We start from the raw sequence: 20,141 nt of genomic DNA, 5'->3' as shown, positions 1-20,141 counted from the left end.
AGTGCTGGCGAGGGAGGGACCGGGCAGGTCACAATCGCTCCTCCCCGCCCACCCGCGGCTCGGGTCTCTGCCCGGGCGCCGCACGCGCGGGTTGCGCGGCTGGGCTCCAGGCTCCCACGCTATGCTCTGTAGGATCAGCCTTTGTAATTCCAGCCGCTTACGAAAGAAATGTAAAGTGCTGTTAGAATAAACGTTCACGGTCCCCAAACTTTCATCTTCTTCCTGCGGCCAAACACTAGCTGTGCCAGGAAGGCCCAGCCCAGGCAGGAAAGGCACCTGCTTGGGGCTCAGCTCGAGAAGTCACCCCCAACCCGGGGGAGTGCAAGAGCGGTGGGGCAGGGTACTGGGTGGGAGGGACAGGCTCCGAGCTCAGCCCTGCTGCCGCTCGTCAGCCTGTGCTGAGTGAGGGGTGGAGCCTCTGCTCTGAAGCCCGCTGCGCCTCCATCGAGGCCGGCCTGCCTACTGGGGGATTAACTGAGAGAAGAATTAGTGAGAATATAGCAGGTGCTCAGTGCGTCCTCTGTTCCCGCTTCTACTCCTCCCTCCACCATTATATTCAAGTTTCTTTCTTGATCCATTTCTCATCACTCCCTCTTCCTACCTTTAAGCCCAGAACTTGCACAACGATACCAGGATTCTGGCTGCCTCTTTGCTCAGTAATAAGCCTTTCTCTTGGTGACCACAAGTGATGTTGAAGGGCCAGGGGCTTGCCCCGCTTCCTCTGGTTGGTGGGGGTGGGGACAATGGGTCTGGCCCTCTCTTCACACTTCAGATTTTGTCCACCTTACTGAACTTCCCTCACTCCCCCCTCCCCTCCCCAGTTTAGTGGTGGGCAGGGCCATCGTTGATCCTTGGTCTCAGTGCAAACTTCCCCACCAGAGTCCATTCAGTGCTAAAGAGAGTAAAGGCACTTCTGTCTCCTCTCCCGCTCTCCTCAGGCCCCGACCTCCAACCCCATGTGACTCCAGGCAAATCCGTGGCTTTTCCGCAAGGTATTACCACATAGAGCTGCTCTGGCCGGACGTGGAGACTCGCCAAGTATCCAAGCACAAACACAGATTCACTTTCCCTTCCCTTCCCGGCAGGTGCCTATCTCCGGCCAATAGGGAGTGAGAACACTTTTTTATTTTATAGCAATTTGTTCTGCTGAGCACCCATTCCTATAGTTTCCTATTTATACTGAGTTTCTAGAGGACGGGACACGTGTCTTAATCATCTGCGCATTTGAGAGAGTCTCAGACACAATGCTTTACCCGTCGATACATACAGTGCTTAGTAAACTATGAGTTGAATGTTGTCTACCTTATAATGTAAGATCCTAAAACTTGAGAACCGTGATTAAGCTAACTGCCAAGCACATGGTAAATGTTCAATAAAGGATGATGACTATTATCAACTATGCATTTATCTCCCTTCCAAACTCCCAGAGTGTACATTTGTCACTTTATCACTTCCATTACATTTAACACTTTCCACTTTGGATTCTTGGTATGTGTACGTGTGCATGTGTTTAAGTATTCCTACAAAACTGGTACACCTTGAAGGCAGGGGTTGTTATTCATCTTGGTTCCCTCCCCCTCAAAAGTAGCTAGTCAAGGGCATCAAAGATGCTCAATAAACATTGCTGAGTAAATTGATTTTTCGAGTTCTCTTTGTAAACCACCAAATATGTTATGAACAGGTTCTTAATGTCTTGGGATAAAAATGATAATGACAACAGTGGTAATTATGATGGCACTCAGAGCCTTCATTATAATTCATTGAACCTCATCGTCTTTCCTCTTTACGGGGTTAAGGGTTGGAAGGAGCCATGTCTACACCATAAATGCTGAATATGACATCTTTTGGTTCCAGGGAAGTAAAAAGATGGGTACCCCGCCCCCTCCAGTTTATATATGAAGCTTTAACCCTCAGTGTGACTGTACTTGGAGATGGGACCTTTAGGGAGGTAATTACGGTTAAATGCAGTCGTAAGAGTGGGGCTCTGACCCAATAGGACTGGTGTCCTTATAAGGAGAGGAAGACACACCAGGAGTGTATGCACAGAGGGAGGCCAGGTGAGGACACAGCAAGAAGGTGGCCATCTGCAAGCCAGGATGAGAGGCCTCACCAGAAACTGACCCTGCTGGACCTTGATCTGGGGCTTCCTGTCTGCAGAATGGTGAGATGATAAGTTTCTGTTGTTTAAGCCACCTGGTATGTGGTATTTTGTTATGGCAGCCCATTCAGACTCAGATAGTGAAAAAAAGACTCAGATAGTGGCCTGACCGTCTTTAAGAGTAAAAATCATCTACTTCTTCTTGGTTTTTAAGACCTCTGTCTCACAATTATTTGATCTGTGGCAACCTGGAGCCCACCTCCATCCTTTCTTTCTGAGTAGAAGTTTGGAAAGGAGGCAGGACACGTGTCTTCAGTCCCTGTGATGGCTATTTTATGTGTCAGCTTCACTGGACCACGGGACACCCAGACACTCAGCCACACAATATTCTGTGAAGGTGTTTCTGAATGAGATGAACATTTGAATCAGTAGACTGAGGAAAGCAGATTGTCCTCCCCAGTGTGGGTGGGCCTCATCCAATCAGTTGAAGACCTGAATTAAACAAAAGGGCTGAGTAAAGGGACCAGCTGCCTGCCTGACCGTTGAGCTGAGATACTGGCCTTCTCCTGCCCTTGGACTGGAACTCACACCAGCAGCTACTTTGGGTTCAGCTTGCAGACTCCAGATCTTGGGCTCCATGATCATGTGAGCCAATTCCTTATTTTCTCTCTCTCTCTCCGTGTGTGTGTGTGTGTGTGTGTGTGTGTGTGCGCGCACGCACGTGTGTGTGTCTCCATATATCCCATGGGTGCTCTCTCTCTGGAGAACCCTAACACAGTCCCCCTTTTTTGCAGGTGGAAAAACTGAAGTCAAATTCAGGCTATTCACAGAGGAGAGCAGCATTGCTCTAATAGCTTTAAAGTTCCCTGCTCCCTGTAGAGATTTTTAAAAATCAGCCTTGAGGACTTCCCTGGTGGAACAGTGGTTAAGAATCCGCCTGCCAATGCAGGGAACACGGGTTCAAGCCCTGGTCTAGGAAGATCCCACATGCCGTGGAGCAACTAAGCCCGTGCACCACAACTACTGAGCCTGCGCTCTAGAGCCCACGTGCCACAACTACTGAAGACCACGTGCCTAGAGCCCGTGCTCTGCAACAAGAAAAGCCACTGCAATGAGGAGCCCACGCACTGCAACAAAGAGTAGCCCCTGCTCGCTGCAACTAGAGAAAGCCCGTGCACAGCAACGAAGACCCAACACAGCCAAAAAATTAATTAAATTTTTTTGAAAAAGCAGCCTCGAAAATAGGTGATTTGGGCCCAACTGGGATCAAGAGTTTGTTCTGTTCTTATAAAAAGAGTGAAATAAATTAGCTTTTGCAATGATTAAAAAAAAAAAGTCTGAGCTATTCATGAGAAAGCAACCTCCCAGTGTGATTTAGGCCTTGTAAAGCGATTACTCCACATCCACCAGACTCCAGAGACCGTGTTATTTCTTCTTGTGTGGATTTAGTGCTATGGAGTCATATTCTCCAACACAGTAAGTGCTGAGCCACACGCATCTGAGTAGGAGGTAAGACAATTCCTGTCAATCCCCCAGGAGGAGAGTCAGTCTTTTTGTTTTGTTTTGTTTTAATATTTATTTTAGCTATTTATTTGGTTGCGCCAGGTCTTAGTTGCAGCAGGCGGGCTCCTTCGCTGTGGCTCACTGGCTCCTTAGTTGTGGCATGTGCACTCTTAGTTGTGGCACGCATGTGAGATCTAGTTCCCCGAGCAGGGCTCGAAGCTGGCCCCCTGCATTGGAAGCGCTGAGTCTTAGCCGCTGTGCCACCAGGGAAGCCCCTGGGGCCGGTCTTCACGCGTGTGTTCCTTACACATTCCCTGACTCTGAGCACTGTGTGTGGAAGATGCTGTGCCGGGTGCTTATCTCTTTTACTCCTCGCAACAAGCCCCTGAACTTAACACTCTTATCACCCCCATTTTACAGGTGAAGAATCAGAAACTTAGCAGTGTTAGCCGTCATTCCTGATCACACGCTGGTAAGCGACAGAGCTGGGGTTTGCACTCAGGGGGTCAGACTCCGTGCTCAGTCATCACCTCCAGACTGAGCCTCAGGTAGAGGCCTGTCCTCATGCTCGGCTAGACTCGGAGGCCAAATGTCTAGCTGCTCCAGGGGTGGGTGTTAAAGGTGGAGCTGACCGCAGAGGGCGATGGGTGCCTGGAGAGAGAAGACCCGGTACTTCCCGGGTGCCCACGCTGCTGGGGGACTCTGTTTCATAACCAGACAATCTAGATTTAGGTACTTGCCACATGGATTTAACTCCGGTGACCGCCGGCCGTAAGACCACTCGCATCTGAATACTGGACTCCCCGCTTGTGTCTCAGGCACTGCAGGGCGCTGGATGGGCAGGGGGCATCGATGGCCACAGGGTCGTGGGTGCAGCGGTTCCCCTCTGAGGGCGGACGGCTGCGGCACTGAAATCTAGAGGCGCAAATGTGGAGACACACGGTCCAGCCAACCCTTCTCCAAGGCGCGTCCCCTTCCAAAACCAACCGTGGAGGGTCTGGGTGGCCTTGTTTTAAGCTGGGGATGGAAGCATTTTCCTAACGGCCCTGATTCTCCCCTTGCTCCCCTCCTGCCAACTGGCTGATGTCAGAAGTGGGACACTTCATGGCATTGTCTTTGATCCCTGCTAAGCTCACCTCCCAGGGGGCAGCCCATTAGGCCATCACCCGTCAGGCACAGAAAACTCAGCAGAAAGACAAGGCAGCCGGGACGGGAGGCGAAGTGCAGAGAACCCTGAGCTTGGTGAACTAAGAAAAACTCGTCTCCTTCACAAACAGGGGCAAGCTGCTCACAGGCCAGAGGAAGCCCCCGCCCTCACCCAAGGCTCTGTTACCAATCCGGTGACCACCTTCTTCAGCTGCCAGCCCCTCAGAAAGCACCGAACGAGCTGCGCGGGGTAAAGCGGCACCACAGAAAAGGTAAGGCGGCCAGGTCAGGTCTTCTCTGAGGCCTTGGTGCTCTGCATGCAGCTGATTCTTCACTTGTTGGATATCTGCCTCCCATCAGACACTGAAACGATTGCTGGCTTCTCTGTTTTCCAGATATTTCACATAATGCTGTGGGTATCACAGACATCCAGCCTTTCTGGGCCACACCCTGGCAGCATGTTAAAAGAGCTGGAAAACCGCTCTCACCGTTGCCATAAATCTGCTTCAGAAGACTATCCCAAGAAAATAACCCACAAGGAAAATAACAGTTACATGGCCTTCGTACACACAGTCTGTGCAGAGCTGTTGCTCACATCAGCAAAATGTCTGCAAGATCTAGAATGGCCAGTACATCAGTAGGAAGGATTACATGGCTGCTAAAATGGAGAACTGAGACCCCAAAGATTCGTCCACTTGGAACCTCCACTGTCGCCTCATTTGCACGTGTAATTAAGACCTCGAGATGAGATCACCTGGATTAGGGTGTTTCCTAAATTCGGCGACATTAAAAGAGACAGAAAAGCAGAAAACATAGAAACCGAGAAGGCGGCCACATGAGGACAGAGGCAGAGACAGGAGGGATGCGGCCACAAGCCCAGGGACACCTGGAGCTCTGGGAGCTGGAAGAGGCAGGAAGGACCCTCCCCAGGGCCTCTGGAGAGAGACGCCATGACTGTGGGCTTCCAGCCTCCAGAGCTGTGAGAGAGTACGTTTCTGCTGTTTGAAGCCCCCCAGTTTGTGCTAATTTTGTCTCAGCAACCCCAGGAAACAAATACATACAGTAAAGAAGCAGCAATGCTGAAAACTGAATAGATGATCATATTAAATGAAAAACGCAGAACTGAAAGTACTAGATATATGTTTATGACAAACAACATGCATATGTATCGAAGAGAAGATGGAGATGATGTTTCTACGGAGTTTTTAGTAAGGTTGTTTGAATGAACACATTTCATGTCTTACAAACATAATGAGTAACGTGGCCTGTTCACTGATCTGAAAGTAAAGTCTGGTCATCCCATGTGGCAGCAGAGCCAGGCTTGGACCCCGGCTCTTTCTCACTCTGGTCAATTTGGTGTCAGAGTTTTGACCCCAGCAGTACCGGCTCACAGATCCATCTCTAAAATTCGAGTGCCCACCTGCACCTGCTTCCCTGTCATGAACTCTCCCCGCCTCTGAGACAGTCACCACCTCAGACCACAACCCCCAGCCTTTGTCTTTAGCAAATATTCTCTCACAGAGTCCATCGCCTCCCCACTCTCCAGCCCCACCCTCCTCCTCCCACAGGCCTGAAGTAAAGGTGAGGCAGAGGGCGTGTCATTTCCTGGCCTAGTCCTGATTATTTTAAAAAGAGGAGAGAAAGCGTTGATTTGCATTTGCCTGTGTAACTAGACACAGATCCCTAGTGGGCCATTAGTCTTCCTTAATCCAACTAAATGTGCCCATATGGAAAGTCAGTGTCTGTATAACCTATTTCATGCACCTATTTCAAATATTTTAGACCTATTTTATCAGAAAGACTTAACCGGGCTTCCCTGGTGGCGCAGTAGTTGAGAGTCTGCCTGTTGATGCAGGGGACATGGGTTTGTGCCCCGGTCTGCCGCAGAGCGGCTGGGCCCATGAGCCATGGCCACTGAGCCTGCGCGTCTGGAGCCTGTGCTCCGCAACAGGAGAGGCCACAACAGTGAGAGGCCGGCGCACCGCAAAAAAAAAGACTTAACCATCCTATTTTATAATAGTAAATATTTCGTAGTGTTTTAAATATTCCATCCCGTGTATGTATGTATCACTTAATACTTTTCAAAGTTCTTTTAGTGGACTTTTGCTCATATGATACAAAAGTATCGTAAAGAAAATAAGGCAGAAAAATTTTATCCCCATCTTTAAGGTAAGAAAATTGAGACCTAAAGATTAAGTGCTTTTTGCAAAGTTACAGAGCAATTCAGCAGCAGAGCTAGAACCCAAGCCAGCAGAAGTACACGTTATAATAACCTATACTCCTTTATATTCCTCAAAATCATGCCGCTTCTTTGAAAAATAAAAAAGGAATAGAAGTGTGTATACTTTTATTTAAAAACAGGAGAAAATGGGATTGATAACCAAATTTGAAAAAATTTATATACAAAGAAACTCTAGAAGAAGAAATAAAAAACAAATAGCCTGTGAGGTCAGAGATGGGGGTGGAGAGCAGACAGAGCAGAGCTGCCAGCAGAGCCCTGAGGGTGTGCTCCCTCCAAGCACGCAGGCCAAGGGCAGGGGGAAACCAGCCCAAGAAACAGAAAGGGCAGAGTCAGAGCCCTCAGAGGCAGCAAGGAGCCAAGGAAGGGACTATGCTCTGTTGCATCTGGAAAACAAGCCTCTTAACATGAAAGCATCAGTGCTTTTCTCCGGAACTGAATGCAGCTCTGCGGGTGAGGCTGCCGGTTACCTTCTAAGGACCGTACACTTTGGTTTTCTGCCTAAGCAACCTCTCCACATCAATAATGCTGGTGCTACTGCTGAAGTGACTCTTCTCTATGCTGACGCACTTCCGCAAAAATCCTTTCATTTTCAACCCAGTCTCCAAATATTACCTGATGCCTGTCAGTCCCCATCGGATGGTAGAAAAAGTGACAAGGGGATGTGAAAAGTTTCAAAGAGGTGCTTGAAAAGGAGGAGCTGGGGAAGAGTGGACCCAAGAGCCCCGGTTTAGAAGTGGAGTGTCCGGAGTGTGAGAGGCCGGCTCTCAGCTCCCCTGTGGCTGAGGCAGTTAGCAGGCAGACAGCAGAGGTGTGACCCCCACCTGCTAATCTCAGACTCGGGCTTAGGAGAGGGTGGAGAGGCTTCACTGCATTCAGGGGAAAGGGTACGGGCTTTATACTGTGAGCCTATCATACAACGGAATACAGAGCGCTCGTTCAAATAAGGCAGCTCTACATCAGCTGATACGGAACGAAATCCAAGATTAAGTTTTTAAAAAACTGTGGCACGTGTGTGTAGGATGCCATCCTCTGCAGAGAGGAAGAGAAGCTTCGTGTCAGAGGTTAGCTGTGGGAGGATACGGATGGCAGCGGTGGTAGGCTGGGGCAGGTGGCCGGGGAAGGAAAGACGCTCTTTCACAAACACCCTTTTGTGACTTCTGAATTCTGTACTATACACGTAAACTGCAAATAGTTTTTAAACAGTCTAGACACACACATGTGCAAACACACCCACGGCGTCACCTGCACAAAGCCACGAAATACGCCCTCGGCCCCTCGGAACCCCCTTCTAGAAGCAGAACCCTGCGTCCTCCCCTCCGCTGCTCCCCACCCACACCGGTGACCACCCACCGCAGCCCAAGCCCTCGTCACCTCACCCCGCCTCCCCAGTGGCCCCTCGGCCACAGAACCCACATCGTATCCTCTCAGAACCTGCAGGACCAGCCCACTCGCTCGGGCCGTGGTACCTTCCAGACACAGCTGCATGCTGAGAGCGAGCTTCGGCGGCTGATCTCCGGGCACGTGGGGGCACCGTGTGCAGCGAGGGGACACTGGGTGGATGGGAGACCCTGGTCTCATGCAGGCTGTCACCTGGGGGCTCACTTCACTCTGGGGTCCCCATTTCCTTAACTCACAAAGGGGCTACAAGAGGTGGTCTTTCCAGATTTCCTGTCTGGAGACCCCACTATATGGGCCGCTTCTCTGGGCCGGACGTGTGCTGGGTGCTGGCGAGTGCCGGCCCACAGAAACATTTAATCTCCGTGCAAGATTGAACATTCTGGGAGCCCCCCCAAAAGTGAAAAGAAACAGGTGAAATTCATTTCAGTAATAGATTTTATTTAGCCCAATATACCCAAAAGATTGTCATTTTAACATGCAATCAATATAAAAATTATCGAGTTTCCACCTTTGTAGTTCTTCTATGTGTTTGAAAGCAGCGTGTATTTTACGTTTACAGAACATCTCCATATGGACCAGCCACACTTCACGGGCTCAAAGGCCATCTGCAGCTCATGGCGACCTCACTGGTCACCACAGGCGCTGGTGTGACAAGGCGGCTCTCCTTTCGCTTCGGACCTCGTCAAGCCCAGAGCTGAGGACCAGCCAGAGCAGCAGCTGCACCCTCAGAAACGGCCCGAGCCACCCGAGCAGCAGGGCCGAGTGCCTGTCTGACTAGGAGGGCTAGATGCCAAACAAGGCTGCGGAGCTCAAGACAGACAGGAAGCAGAGACCCTCAAGGCCTAGAGCAGGGCCACATGGGGGCTTCCGGGGCGAGAGAAGAGGCTGGAAAGTCGGGGCTTCCACAACACAAACCCACACACGCACCTGTGGCAGAGGCCTCCCGTCATGTCAGTTACATCCGCTTATTCTTTTAAATGCCTCTGAACACCTTCTAACCCCCCGCCTTCGGGCAGGCAATGGGAACACAGCTACCTCTCATGGGAGCTCTTACCCGGGGCAGGAGATGTGCTAACACCGCACCAGAGACTCATTTACTCACCCACGTCCCTGTGAGGGAAGAACCAACTTACACATGCAGTTAAATCACTTTTCAACAGTCCCACACCCAGCGAGTGGGAGGGCAGGGATCTACCCTCGACTCAGCACTGCGAAGAGCCACACTCCCCAGCTTCAGAGAGGCCACAGAACCCCCCAATCACAAGGCCGTGGGGTCACCACACAGAAAGCACACGAAACGGGGGCCTGGAGCAGGGGACACCAGGAACGGACGCACAGAGGCAACCCCTGGGTAAGTCTGGAAGTTTGAAAGGGCTCATCAGGCAAAAGGGGAGCTGGGCCTCCAGAGGGCTCAGCAGGTGCAGAAGGCACAGCGGTGCGAGGGGTGCAGTGCTCAGAAAACTAAGACCATGGGGGGCTGGGCTGGATCAGAGGCCCCACGCGAAGTAGGGGTGTCCGCCAAAACCAGTGCCCAAGGGCCTACACAGCAAGAACCTGTGCTTTACCCTTGGGCCAGGGGAAGCCGTTGAAGAGTTTTATCCAGGGTGTGAACAGGACCAGATTTTAAAAATCATCCTGAAGGACAGAGAGCAAAGCTCGGTCGCCTCCCTTCCTCTCTGCAGGGCTCTTAACTCTTAGCTTCAGCGGACCAACCCTAGGACTAACCGCCCAGGCCTTCCACCACCCCACGGCACGTCCTTACACGGAAACAGGTAGGATTCTTGGGGCCACCGACAGGAAGCACTGAAAAATTTCAGCTGCTCAAGCGCTAGGGCCCCAGTGTCTCCTCCCCGCACAGGAGTAAAATCGTTCGCTGCCTGCAGAGGCTCCCTCCACCCAACCCCTCCACACATGCTTCCAGCTCACCTGACTACCCCGCTCCATTTTCAGCTCATCAGCCTTTGAGGCTGGCCTACTTTTCATGGTCACAGAAGCAGAAACACTTGTGTGTTATACAGGCAATAGAATATAACTAGAATAACAGGGCATAGGAAGGCGGGAACCAGTAAAGGCGTGTACCAAGGAGGCAGGGATGCAGGCAGAACCTGGTGAGACAACCATCGGGCGAAGCCCAACTACCGCATGGCAGGGGGAGGAGTTGACAGGAGGGAGAGAGGGCAGAGACACCGGTGTAACAGAGCCCCGCCTGGCCACTGACAACCTGGAAATCTGAGCTGAAGCCCAGGAGGCACCAGGCCAGATCCCCTCACCCAGCACCAGGGGCTCAGGAAGCCATGCCTGGTCTGAGCAGAGATGGGCCCACTGCACACCTCGGGGAGGGGTAGTGGTAAACCAGACCAGACTGTGGAGCCCTCACCCCGCCCGGGGAGGGCCTGCACTGGGGGCGACCTTCAGAGGTTAAGTGTTCCAAGCAAGTGAAAGGCCAAGTCCCTCCACCAGGACCTTGTTCTGAACTTCCAGCTTCATGAACACCCTGGCCTGAAAAATCAAACCCCTGCCTTTGCAGGAAGATGAAATGTTTCAAGGACAAAGCACTCTCCTTTCCCAAACCCCTCCTGTGCAAGGGGCCTCTGCAGGGCTGTGCATCTTGTTTCCACACCACCTGCCAAGCCGGCCAAAGTGGGGCGCAAAGGGGAGGGCATTCAGGCAGCAAGATACAGTGCCTGGGCCAGGTCAGCTCCTCCTAGAATTAGGCTGGCCGCACTGGCAGGGCCCATCCAGCTGCAAGAAACAGGCTGCCGTGGACGATTGGCTCTGTTGTCCGGCAGCCTTAGGGACCAGGCGGTCAAGGTGAGCAGGAAGACCACTCAGTCGTGGATGGGAGGCCGGCGGAGAGGAGAAGCCACGGCCTCGCGGATCCGACGGAAGATCTGAGCCAGCTTGTAGAGGAAGGGCAGGGAAGCGGGAGAAGCTGCAGGGAGAGGTGAGTCAGTGGGCCCCTTCCCGCCCAGACTCTCCCGCCTGGGGAGCGACCCACGCTGGTGCCCCTTGTCCCCTCCCGACAGGAAAGAATGTCCCTTTCTCCAGGATATAGACTCTGGGATGTATTTTCTTCACTTGGATTACAGTGACCTTCAGCTTGCTCAGAAAAAGATCCAAATTTATTATGTTTTAACCTAACTTTTTAAGACACAAAAAACTGGTAACGGTGGCCCCCTCTGGGGAGAGGAATTTAGGAAGAGACCTTTCACTACATTCCTTTTTGTATCTTTTAAATTTGGAGCCAAGTGACAGTATTACCTATTTTTATCATAAGTTAATTATATTGAAAACAAAAGTAAAATCCACCTCTTTTGAACGAGAGCTGAGTTGGCTGTTTGTTTTGGTTTGTTTATTTTTCCTTATTTGAATTACTGATTTTTAATTGATTTTTTTTTTCTTTCTTAAAAAGCAATATGTTACTGGAACTTCCCTAGCAGTCCGGTGGTTAAGACTCCACGCTTCCAATGCAGGGGGCGCAGGTTCAATCCCTGGTCGGGGAGCTAAGATCCCGCATGCCACAAGGCGTGGCCAAAAAAAAAAAAAAAAAAATGTTACTTTTAAGAAAGCCATTATAGTCCACCCTCTTTACATCCTCTCTGCCGAGTTCTAACTGCAGCCCAGCCCTGGGTTCTCGCCAGCTCTGCACTGAGTCAAGACTGTCCTGAGGGTGGGACCACAGCCGGGGCTCCCTGATGGAAGAAGCTCAAACGGCCCCTTGCTGTACCCACTCAGGAGACCAGGGCTTATGAGGCTGAAGGACTCATAAGAACCATAAAAAAGTTTCGAAGCCTCTGGAACAAAGTAAAAGGTCAGATGGTGGACAGGAATGAACACAAACTCTCCTCAGCTTCCCTGAGGCCTAACAGAGCTGTTCAGAGGGAACTCCTGCTCAGTGTTCAGCCAAGGGGTCAAAGGGACAACCTGAGCTGTGCAGAAACGGCTCCTGAACGAGAAAAAGGGAAGTGGGGGACACGGGCAAGATCTAAGGCTAAGTCAAGAGCAACAGACACACGTTTGTGTGACTCTGGAGTCATCTTTTCTCTTTTCTCTCTGGTTCTTAGGTTTCTCAACCAAAAACGAAAGAAAATGAAGGGACTGAAACAAGGGTTTCCAGTTTTCCTTTCAGTTTTGAAAGTTACATAATCCTAAAACTAAATTCATGAGATTAGGTCATAACTCACACAGAGCAAGACACAGAAAAGTCCACGAGTGAGCACCTAACCAATGACCCAGTGCTTACAGGTCTGAGGAATTAACCCTCAGCAAAGAGCACAGCAGAAAACGGAATAAGAAATCATCAAAATGTTCAACGATAGGGCATTGTAAAATCAATTATGGACGTTCCTATAATTTGAAATATTATTTAGCCAGGTAAAGCTTTAAACACATTTTTTTTTTGGCTGCGCTTCGGTATCTTAGTTCCCTGACCAGGGATCCAAACTGGGCCCTCAGCAGTGAAAGCGCAGAGTCCTAACCACCGGACCAACAAGTCCCTAAAGCCATGTTTTAAAGAATACTTGTAGAGGGATGGGCAATTGGAAGAAGGTACTTCCAGTTATAAGATACATAAGTATCAGGAATGTAATGTACAACATGACAAATATAATTAACACTGCTGTGTGTTAGATACAGAAGGTAAGAGAGTAAGTCCTAAGAGTTCTCATCCGAAGGAAAAAAATTTTTTTCTATTTTTAAATTATTTATCTATATGAAATGATAAAGCTTCACTAGACACACTGTGGCAATCATTTCATGATGTATGTGAGTCAAACCATTATGCTGTACACCTTAAACTTATACAGTGCTCTATGTCAATTATAACTCAATAAAACTAGAAGGAAAAACAAAGAATACTTAATGACACAGAAAATTGCATCTATATCCAGAGAAAGACTAAGTATAACCATTACAGTAGCCGGCTTATGGGTGATTTCTGTTTTCTCCTTTATACTTTTCTCTATTTTCCATATTCTCTAAAATATTATATATATTTTTCTATTGTAATTGTATTTCTACAATTTAATATGTTTTAAATTAACATAAAGTTTTTGCACATTATGATGACGTTTTTCTTTTTTAACTCTGAGGCTCTCCTCAGAGTTCACCCCTGGACGTCCAGGGTCAACAGGGCAGAGTGGACTTTCTCCAGGGCTGGCTCCTGCTTGGGTCCACCAACTCCTCCTTGCAGAAGAGACCAGGGAAAACCTCCACCCCCAGGAGGGCTCCCAAGGGCCAGCCCCTGTCAACCGCCCCGTCCCCAGGAGGGCGGGAGGCGTCTTCACTCACCGGGATCAAACCTCACCACCAAGAGGCAGAGAAGCAAGGCAGCCAGGAGGCTCTTTCTGAAGGGCAGGGAAAAGAAGTGCCTCACCGCAGAGTCCCAAAGCTGGCGAAGCAACGTCAGTAGTGACAGGAACCTGTGGGAGGAGGAACCTGGCCGGGGAGACGGAGCATAACTTCAGGGTAAGAACCAGCTTCCCTGACTCTGAGCTTTGAGCTTGATTATAAAAGTCGAGCAAAAGGGTAACAAGACTGGCTTTCTCATGCAGTTCATAAAGTGGTTCTAAAGGAAGTTCCAAAAGCTCCAAAGGTGCTTTAAGGACAGACTAAATCACCAGAATACCATCTCCTTACGAGAGGACTTTGACAGAAACGTCTACTCAGCCAGGGAAACCTGGCACATCTGGTGCTTCTTTAATAGCCTGACTACTTTACAGCATTTTGGCCTAAGACGTATGCATGGAGTTACACAGGGCAATAGTTCCTGATGATCGATGAATGCAGAAAATAAAGGGCACCTAATAGGTACAGTGAAGAATTCCAGTCTTGGACCGTGAGTACAAACATGAACACTACCTCCCAGCCCTGAACTCCTTCCCAGGCAGTGGACAGGCAGGGGGTCTGGGGGGTCACGTGTAGTCCCTGAAGTCAACAACCTGTTTGCAAAGAAGTGATCCTAACTCAGCAGGTCCATGCTCACAAAGAAAGCACAGAAAGGAAAACACTTTGGAAACAGGACTTCAGTCTCCTAACGGGCCTTTCATGTAAAACGGACTAGGCCTATTCTACGTGTTACCAACAGAAAAAGCAAGAATCAGTGGGTTAGAAACTACCAGAAGGAAACGTTAAACTCAGCCTCAGGAAGAACTTCCTTAAAGAACTGTCCCCAGCTGCGTCAGGAGACAGGGACTTTTCTGTCCTTGAAAGTATTCATGTACAGACTAGACGATCGCTCGAGGAAAAGGTGATGAAGAGGCTTCAGGGACCAGGGAAGAGTCCGGAGTAGAGAGCCTTTAAGCCCACCCTCCCCCCACCCCCGCATCCCTGCCCGTGCAGGCGCCCTTGCAGCTGCTAGCCAGGTGCACGGTGTTGGGTCTTGAAGCGGCTTCCACCGTTTATAAAGCTGCACTCTACTGGCAGAAGCTGGCTGGCCCTGAAACGGGGCAGACGTCAATCCCTGAAGAAGACCCTGAGCGAGAGGTCTGCTAAGGGAAGGCACACAGGAGGCAGGGCAGGGGCCCAAACGGAATGCCGCAAGTCGAGCTAACAAGTTACCATGTCAGCTGTTCATTCTCCTTTGGCTATCCCCAACTACACCTCAGCGGGGTCTGCATTTGGGCCAGCATTTAAAGCAGTAACATCCCACCCAGGCCAGCACCGTGGAGGCAGACCTAACGACAGGACCCCAAGGAGAAGGTGGCTGTCAGGAGACAAAAGCCAAGTTTCTGTCTGAGGACTGCGCCACCCACCTTTCACTGCCACCTTCCGAGGGTCTGGGCTGGGCTATCTAAGCACCCCAACAGGTTTCATATTCTGTGATCTGGAAGTTACTCACACAAAGAACTGCTCCAAGGTTCAGGAGAAAGCCCATTACTTCCCTGTAGAGAGGCCAAAAAGGACAACGTCTCACCTTCCTGGTTTAGCTTCTGGGTCTCCTCAGAGCCAGACTCTGCGTGTTTCTGCTGTTGCCTCGCCGTGCTAATGGCCTGAAGTGCGTCCAGCCGCTGCGTCTCACTGAAGACTGCAGAGCCCGCCACCAGCTCTTCAGCCTCCGACAAGCAGCCCAGAGGAAGCAGCACCCGCTGCAGGTGAAGTTCTGCTAAGGCTCTGTACTCTGGAAGGCCCTGGTTGTCAGCATCTTGGAGCCAAGCACTGACCGTATCCAGCACAGCTCCAGGCTCTCGCATCTTGCTGTATAAAAGAACACTGCAGCCCCAAATAATCCAACCCCGAAAAAAGAGCAGTCAGTTCTTCGCAGTTTGTTAATTTCTCATAATCACCACACTCCTCCCACCCAGCCCGCCCCGGCCCTCCAGCCCTTCCCTCCAGGATGCTGACACGCTAAGAACCAGGAGTTCTTAGGAGAAGCAAGAAGCTCTCTCAGCTCTGACACACCCCACTTCTGTCACCCCACTGCTCGTCTCCTATTCCTTCCTCTTTTCCCTTCCCCCCTCCTAAATTCCTCCTTCCACATCTTTTATCGTTATGTTTTGAAGTCGGGGGCGGCGGCACAGGGAAAGAATCAGATCTGAAGGGAAATGGTATGGAAGGGAAAAGAGGAGATATCAGGGCTGCATCGGCAGAAGACTGGAAAAGCCTCTTGCTCCTGCACTGACCCGTGGGGAAGCAGTAAGGACCTAAGGACCTACCACAGCTCCAAGACTTTGGGGGGCAGCTTCTCAGGAACCTGGTAACACCGAAGAACCCAGGACAGCACTTCCTGCCACCGATCCATCTCTGCCAGCGCCTGGATCCCCACAACACACAGAGAGCATTTCACCTCCAAGCAGCTGTCCGCAGAAAAGCCAATTCAAGTCCAGAAGTGGTTCCCCTGCATTGCCATTCCCACCTCCACCCTGAGACTGTTCCTCGCCAGCTCCCAGCTCAGCAGCCATCACCTCTCTCCTCGCCACTGACATTCCAGTGGGCCTCACAATTACCGTCACTCTCATGGGCCCCAACACAAGAGAAAACTGCCCTCTTCCCAGGAGCTAAAAGTTCCTGTAAACCTAGAGGCAAACCTAGAGGCTGCTGCCCAACACACATCCCTGTATCCAGGTAAATTCAGGGTTAGCAAACAGGAAGGGTTCATTTACTCCCGAGGGGAAAAAGTCAAAGGGCAGCACAAATGTGTGGGTGGAAAGAGAGCTGGAGCTAAGAGTTTGCTTAGTGAAGAAAGGCGCAGGAGCAAGGTCTCCGCCTGAGGGCAGCACCCAGAATCACAGCCTTCAGCATTTACTGCAACAAGCCTTCACCGACCCCTCAACACACAGCCAGGGCTCCCCAGTTCATCCATCCTTCTCTGGGGACTCTACCCCCTCCCTACTGCGGCCTAATCCAACTCTACAACCCACAGAGAAATGATGCCCTCAGCTACAGGAAAGGCTAGCAGCATCAGGAAGAGCAAGGCAGCACCAAAATTCCGATTCTTTGATACGATCCTTCAACAGGACCAGAACACACCCATTTATCAGCCAAGGTGAGAGCGCTCGGGGGAAGGGTGCGCCTAGGAGAGAACTTCGCCACCTGCTTACTGAAGTGATTTAACAACTCAATTCTATCTTCCCGTCAGGCATTCTACCCTGGAACAGGGAGAAAGAACTGGCTGTGGGTCCCCCTGAGCCCGTTACACTACTCAACCTCTTCCTCCTCACTGGGCAGCGCCTCGTTCTCTCCCCGGAGAACCCGCACAAGGTGAGCCGCTGCCTCCGGAGAGTCACCGCGAGAAAAGAAGGCATAAGGCTGGCGTGAGCGACCGGATGGCAGGAGCGCTGGGGTCTGGCGCCCCTCCCACCGCCCCCGGAGGCGAACCGAGCCCAGCACTTACGCGCCCGCCGGCTCCTCCGCCAGGCCCTGCCAGGCGCGTTCGCAGGTGCGCAGCGCCGCGCGGAAGTCCAGGTGCACCACCAGCAGGTCGGCCGCCTCCTCCAGCAGAAGCGCGGCCGCCGACGGCGCCGGAGCGGCGCGCACAGGCTCGCTGCTCCGCAGGAGCCCCCCGAGCCCCCTCAGGGGGACTGCGGAAGTCGCTGGGTCACTCCTCATAGGCCGGCGCCAAGCCGCCGCCCTCTGCGGGCTGCGGGGTACCCGGTGCGGCCTGGGGAGGAGGGAGAGTACTCACAGCCTGGCCCACAAGCCTCCCCGAGGCCGCACCCCGAGAAGGAAACCGGGGAGCGGCTGGGCTCTCCTGCGGTTCCGGCGCGGGACAGCCTCGCGCCCTCGGATTTGCAGAGCAATGCGTCCTTGGACACCCGGCCCCACCACAGGGACTGGGACCCTCGGCCCGAGGAGGGCCGCTCCCTGGCCTCTCTAGCTGCAGAGTCGCCAGCCCCGGTGCGAGAACGCGGCCAGCGACATCGCTGCGCGCGCAGCCCCCGCCGACGCTCGGGGCTCGGCGGCGCGACGGCACTCTGGGAGTTGTAGTCCGGCTCCTGAAGCGGCCGGCCTCCCGGCGCAGCTGGGAACTGCGGACTACAAGCCCCGGCATGCCGCGTCCCGAAAGTCGTGGCAGCTGGAGGAAGCCCGGCGACGGAAGCCGCGGGCTGTTGGAGTTGAGGCCCAACGGGGTGCGGGCGTAGGCGTGGTTCTCCGGCACCTGCTGTGGGGACGCCCCGCGGGCAGCGGGCGGGAAAGGGCGTCTGTGTGCCGTCTTCCGCCGGGCTCCCGCCCGGCTCCCGGTCAGTCCGCACGGAGACTCCATACCTCAGGCCAAGTAGAGAGCTCGTGGAAAACAGCCGTACAGTGTGTAATGCAGTTTGCAGTAAAGCACTGGGACAGAGTAAGTATTCCATACGTTACGGCTGCGATAGTAATTATTAAGTGGTTGTACACAGACACGTAAGTGACATTTATTATTATATTCTGTGCTTCACTTAGGCTTTTGGGGGCCTCCCAGGTTTGTGTTACCTCAGTTCGGTTCCTCCCAGTTCCTACCTTTGAAGTCTCTCGAAGCGGGTCCGCTTGTGATTAGATGAGACGCACCAGGCTAGGCGCAGGGTCAGGACCTGCCCGCGTCGGCCTCCCCTTCCCTGGTCAGCAGCCTGGGCCCTCAGCTGTCCGCAGAAAGTCCTCCCGGAAAGCTGAGGCAGAAGCGTTCAATGCGTCAGACTCTGCGGCTGAGAAGTGTGGAGCCGTAACCGTATAAGGTGACGAAGCCAGGACTCACTTCTTCCGCAGATACCTAACCTCCTAAGTGCCAGGCCTCGTTCTAAACACTGAGGGTCCCACTGAACAAAGGCAAAAATAGCAGCCTCTGTGGAGTTTCCATATAGTGAAAGGAAACAAAATTGAACGCGAACAAGTGAAGTACATACAGTCGTATGTCAGGTGGGGATAAATGCTAAGGAGAAGTGAACCAAATACAGAAGAGAGCTTGGGAGTGACAACAGGGACGACAGCTAACTTTGTTTTCTAACAGTAAAGCCAGGGCTGGAGCATAGCAGAGAGAAAATGTGGCCCTTGAGCTCAGGACTGGCCTCCATTGGTGGGGTCACTGCCCTCGGGACCAGTATATACTCAGCGTGCATCTTAAATCCCTCTTCAACTCCGGGCGCAGTATTCATTCCCACACAGCAAACTCCGGAGGCAAGCAGGCCAGAGGAAAGTGTGGATCAGTTCAAGGCTGAAGTTACCAAAATGTTTTATCAGTTCTGCCTCGAGTCTGACAGCAGCTAATGAAGATCATTAGAAATGACATAATTATTGGACTGCAACGAACAAAAAACCTGTTTCTCAGAGCTGGTTTTAGAAGTCTTCCCTGAAAAATCGGGTAAGCAGTAGCATCAGAACATGGATGTACCAGGCCTGGGCGAGCTGAGACTGGTACAGCCACGCCTCAGCCTCCGGAAGTGCCACCTCCAAGCTTTTGCTGCCTGAAAAAGGCCCCTTCCTTCAGCCCTAAGGAGAAGGTTCTTGCAATGCCCAGGCCTTTCCAGGAGATGGCAGCACAGCCCTAAAAGAAGCCAACTTGCCAGCAGGTGTAGTGCCGTGGCTGCCGGAATGAGGTCAGGATATTTAAGGAAGTGGGCGGTTGCAAAAAGCCGTATAAAAATAGGATTGTGTTCTATTTCTGTGTTTCACCCAATCTCTGACTGTGCAGGACTACATAGTGATCTGGCTGTCACCACACAACTTCAGCACTGCTGTACCCGCCGCCTGATTCCTGAACACCAGCACTGTGACGCTCCCCACCCCCCACCCGCTTCTGAACGTACCCAGAACTTCTCAGCCTAAGACGCGGCAGCCCTAATGTATTCCAGCTGAGGGAGAGTGAACAGGGCCCATGACTCAAGCTTTGAAACCACCTAGCCTCCCCCGGGATAAAATGAGTGGAAACAAGCCAGTTCTCTCAGACCTGTAAGACCTGACCCATCTCAATATTTGTTTTGCTGGAATGCTTTCATTTTGGGAAAACTAGTAAATGAGACTCAAAACCCACTTGATAGCCATCCCCCAGCCCACCCAAGCTCTGGGACCTGCCACTCTCCCTTCTGTTCGTCGGGTGCTCAGTGTATCTTGCCTGAGAAGTGTCCTGAGGGTGTGGATCTGCTCGGCTGCTTTGAGCAAGTGATGAGTCCGTGTTTCCATAGCGAAAAGGGCTCTGGTCTGGGAGATGAGCTACACCATTTGGAATCCCGAGGGCCTCTGAAAAGTCAGGCCAGTCCTCTGAGCCTCGGTTTTCTCATCTGAGGACATTGACACCAACACCTGCCATGTGGGTGGTTGTAAAGGTCAGAAGAGGTCATGTGACAATGC

At 51.8% G+C, this 20,141-nt stretch overlaps 1 protein-coding gene across 1 annotated transcript; it reads right to left on the bottom strand.

Annotated features, from left to right (window-relative positions):
- Nucleotides 1–11,215: 11,215 nt before the first annotated feature.
- On the bottom strand, nucleotides 11,216–17,432 carry PEX26 (peroxisomal biogenesis factor 26). The gene is made up of 5 exons (XM_065887379.1): nucleotides 17,218–17,432; nucleotides 16,040–16,180; nucleotides 15,301–15,596; nucleotides 13,677–13,823; nucleotides 11,216–11,319 (listed from the first exon to the last, which is right to left on the bottom strand). The coding sequence occupies exons 1-5, from the start codon at nucleotides 17,430–17,432 to the stop codon at nucleotides 11,216–11,218; spliced, it is 903 nt and encodes a 300-aa protein (XP_065743451.1).
- Between the last annotated feature and the right edge of the window lie 2,709 nt (nucleotides 17,433–20,141).

The sequence above is a fragment of the Phocoena phocoena genome, chromosome 11 (assembly GCF_963924675.1).
Source record: "Phocoena phocoena chromosome 11, mPhoPho1.1, whole genome shotgun sequence".
NCBI lineage: Eukaryota > Metazoa > Chordata > Mammalia > Artiodactyla > Phocoenidae > Phocoena > Phocoena phocoena.
The sequence above is the reverse complement of the archived record's forward strand: the minus strand, read 5'-3'. Positions and strand labels throughout refer to the sequence as shown.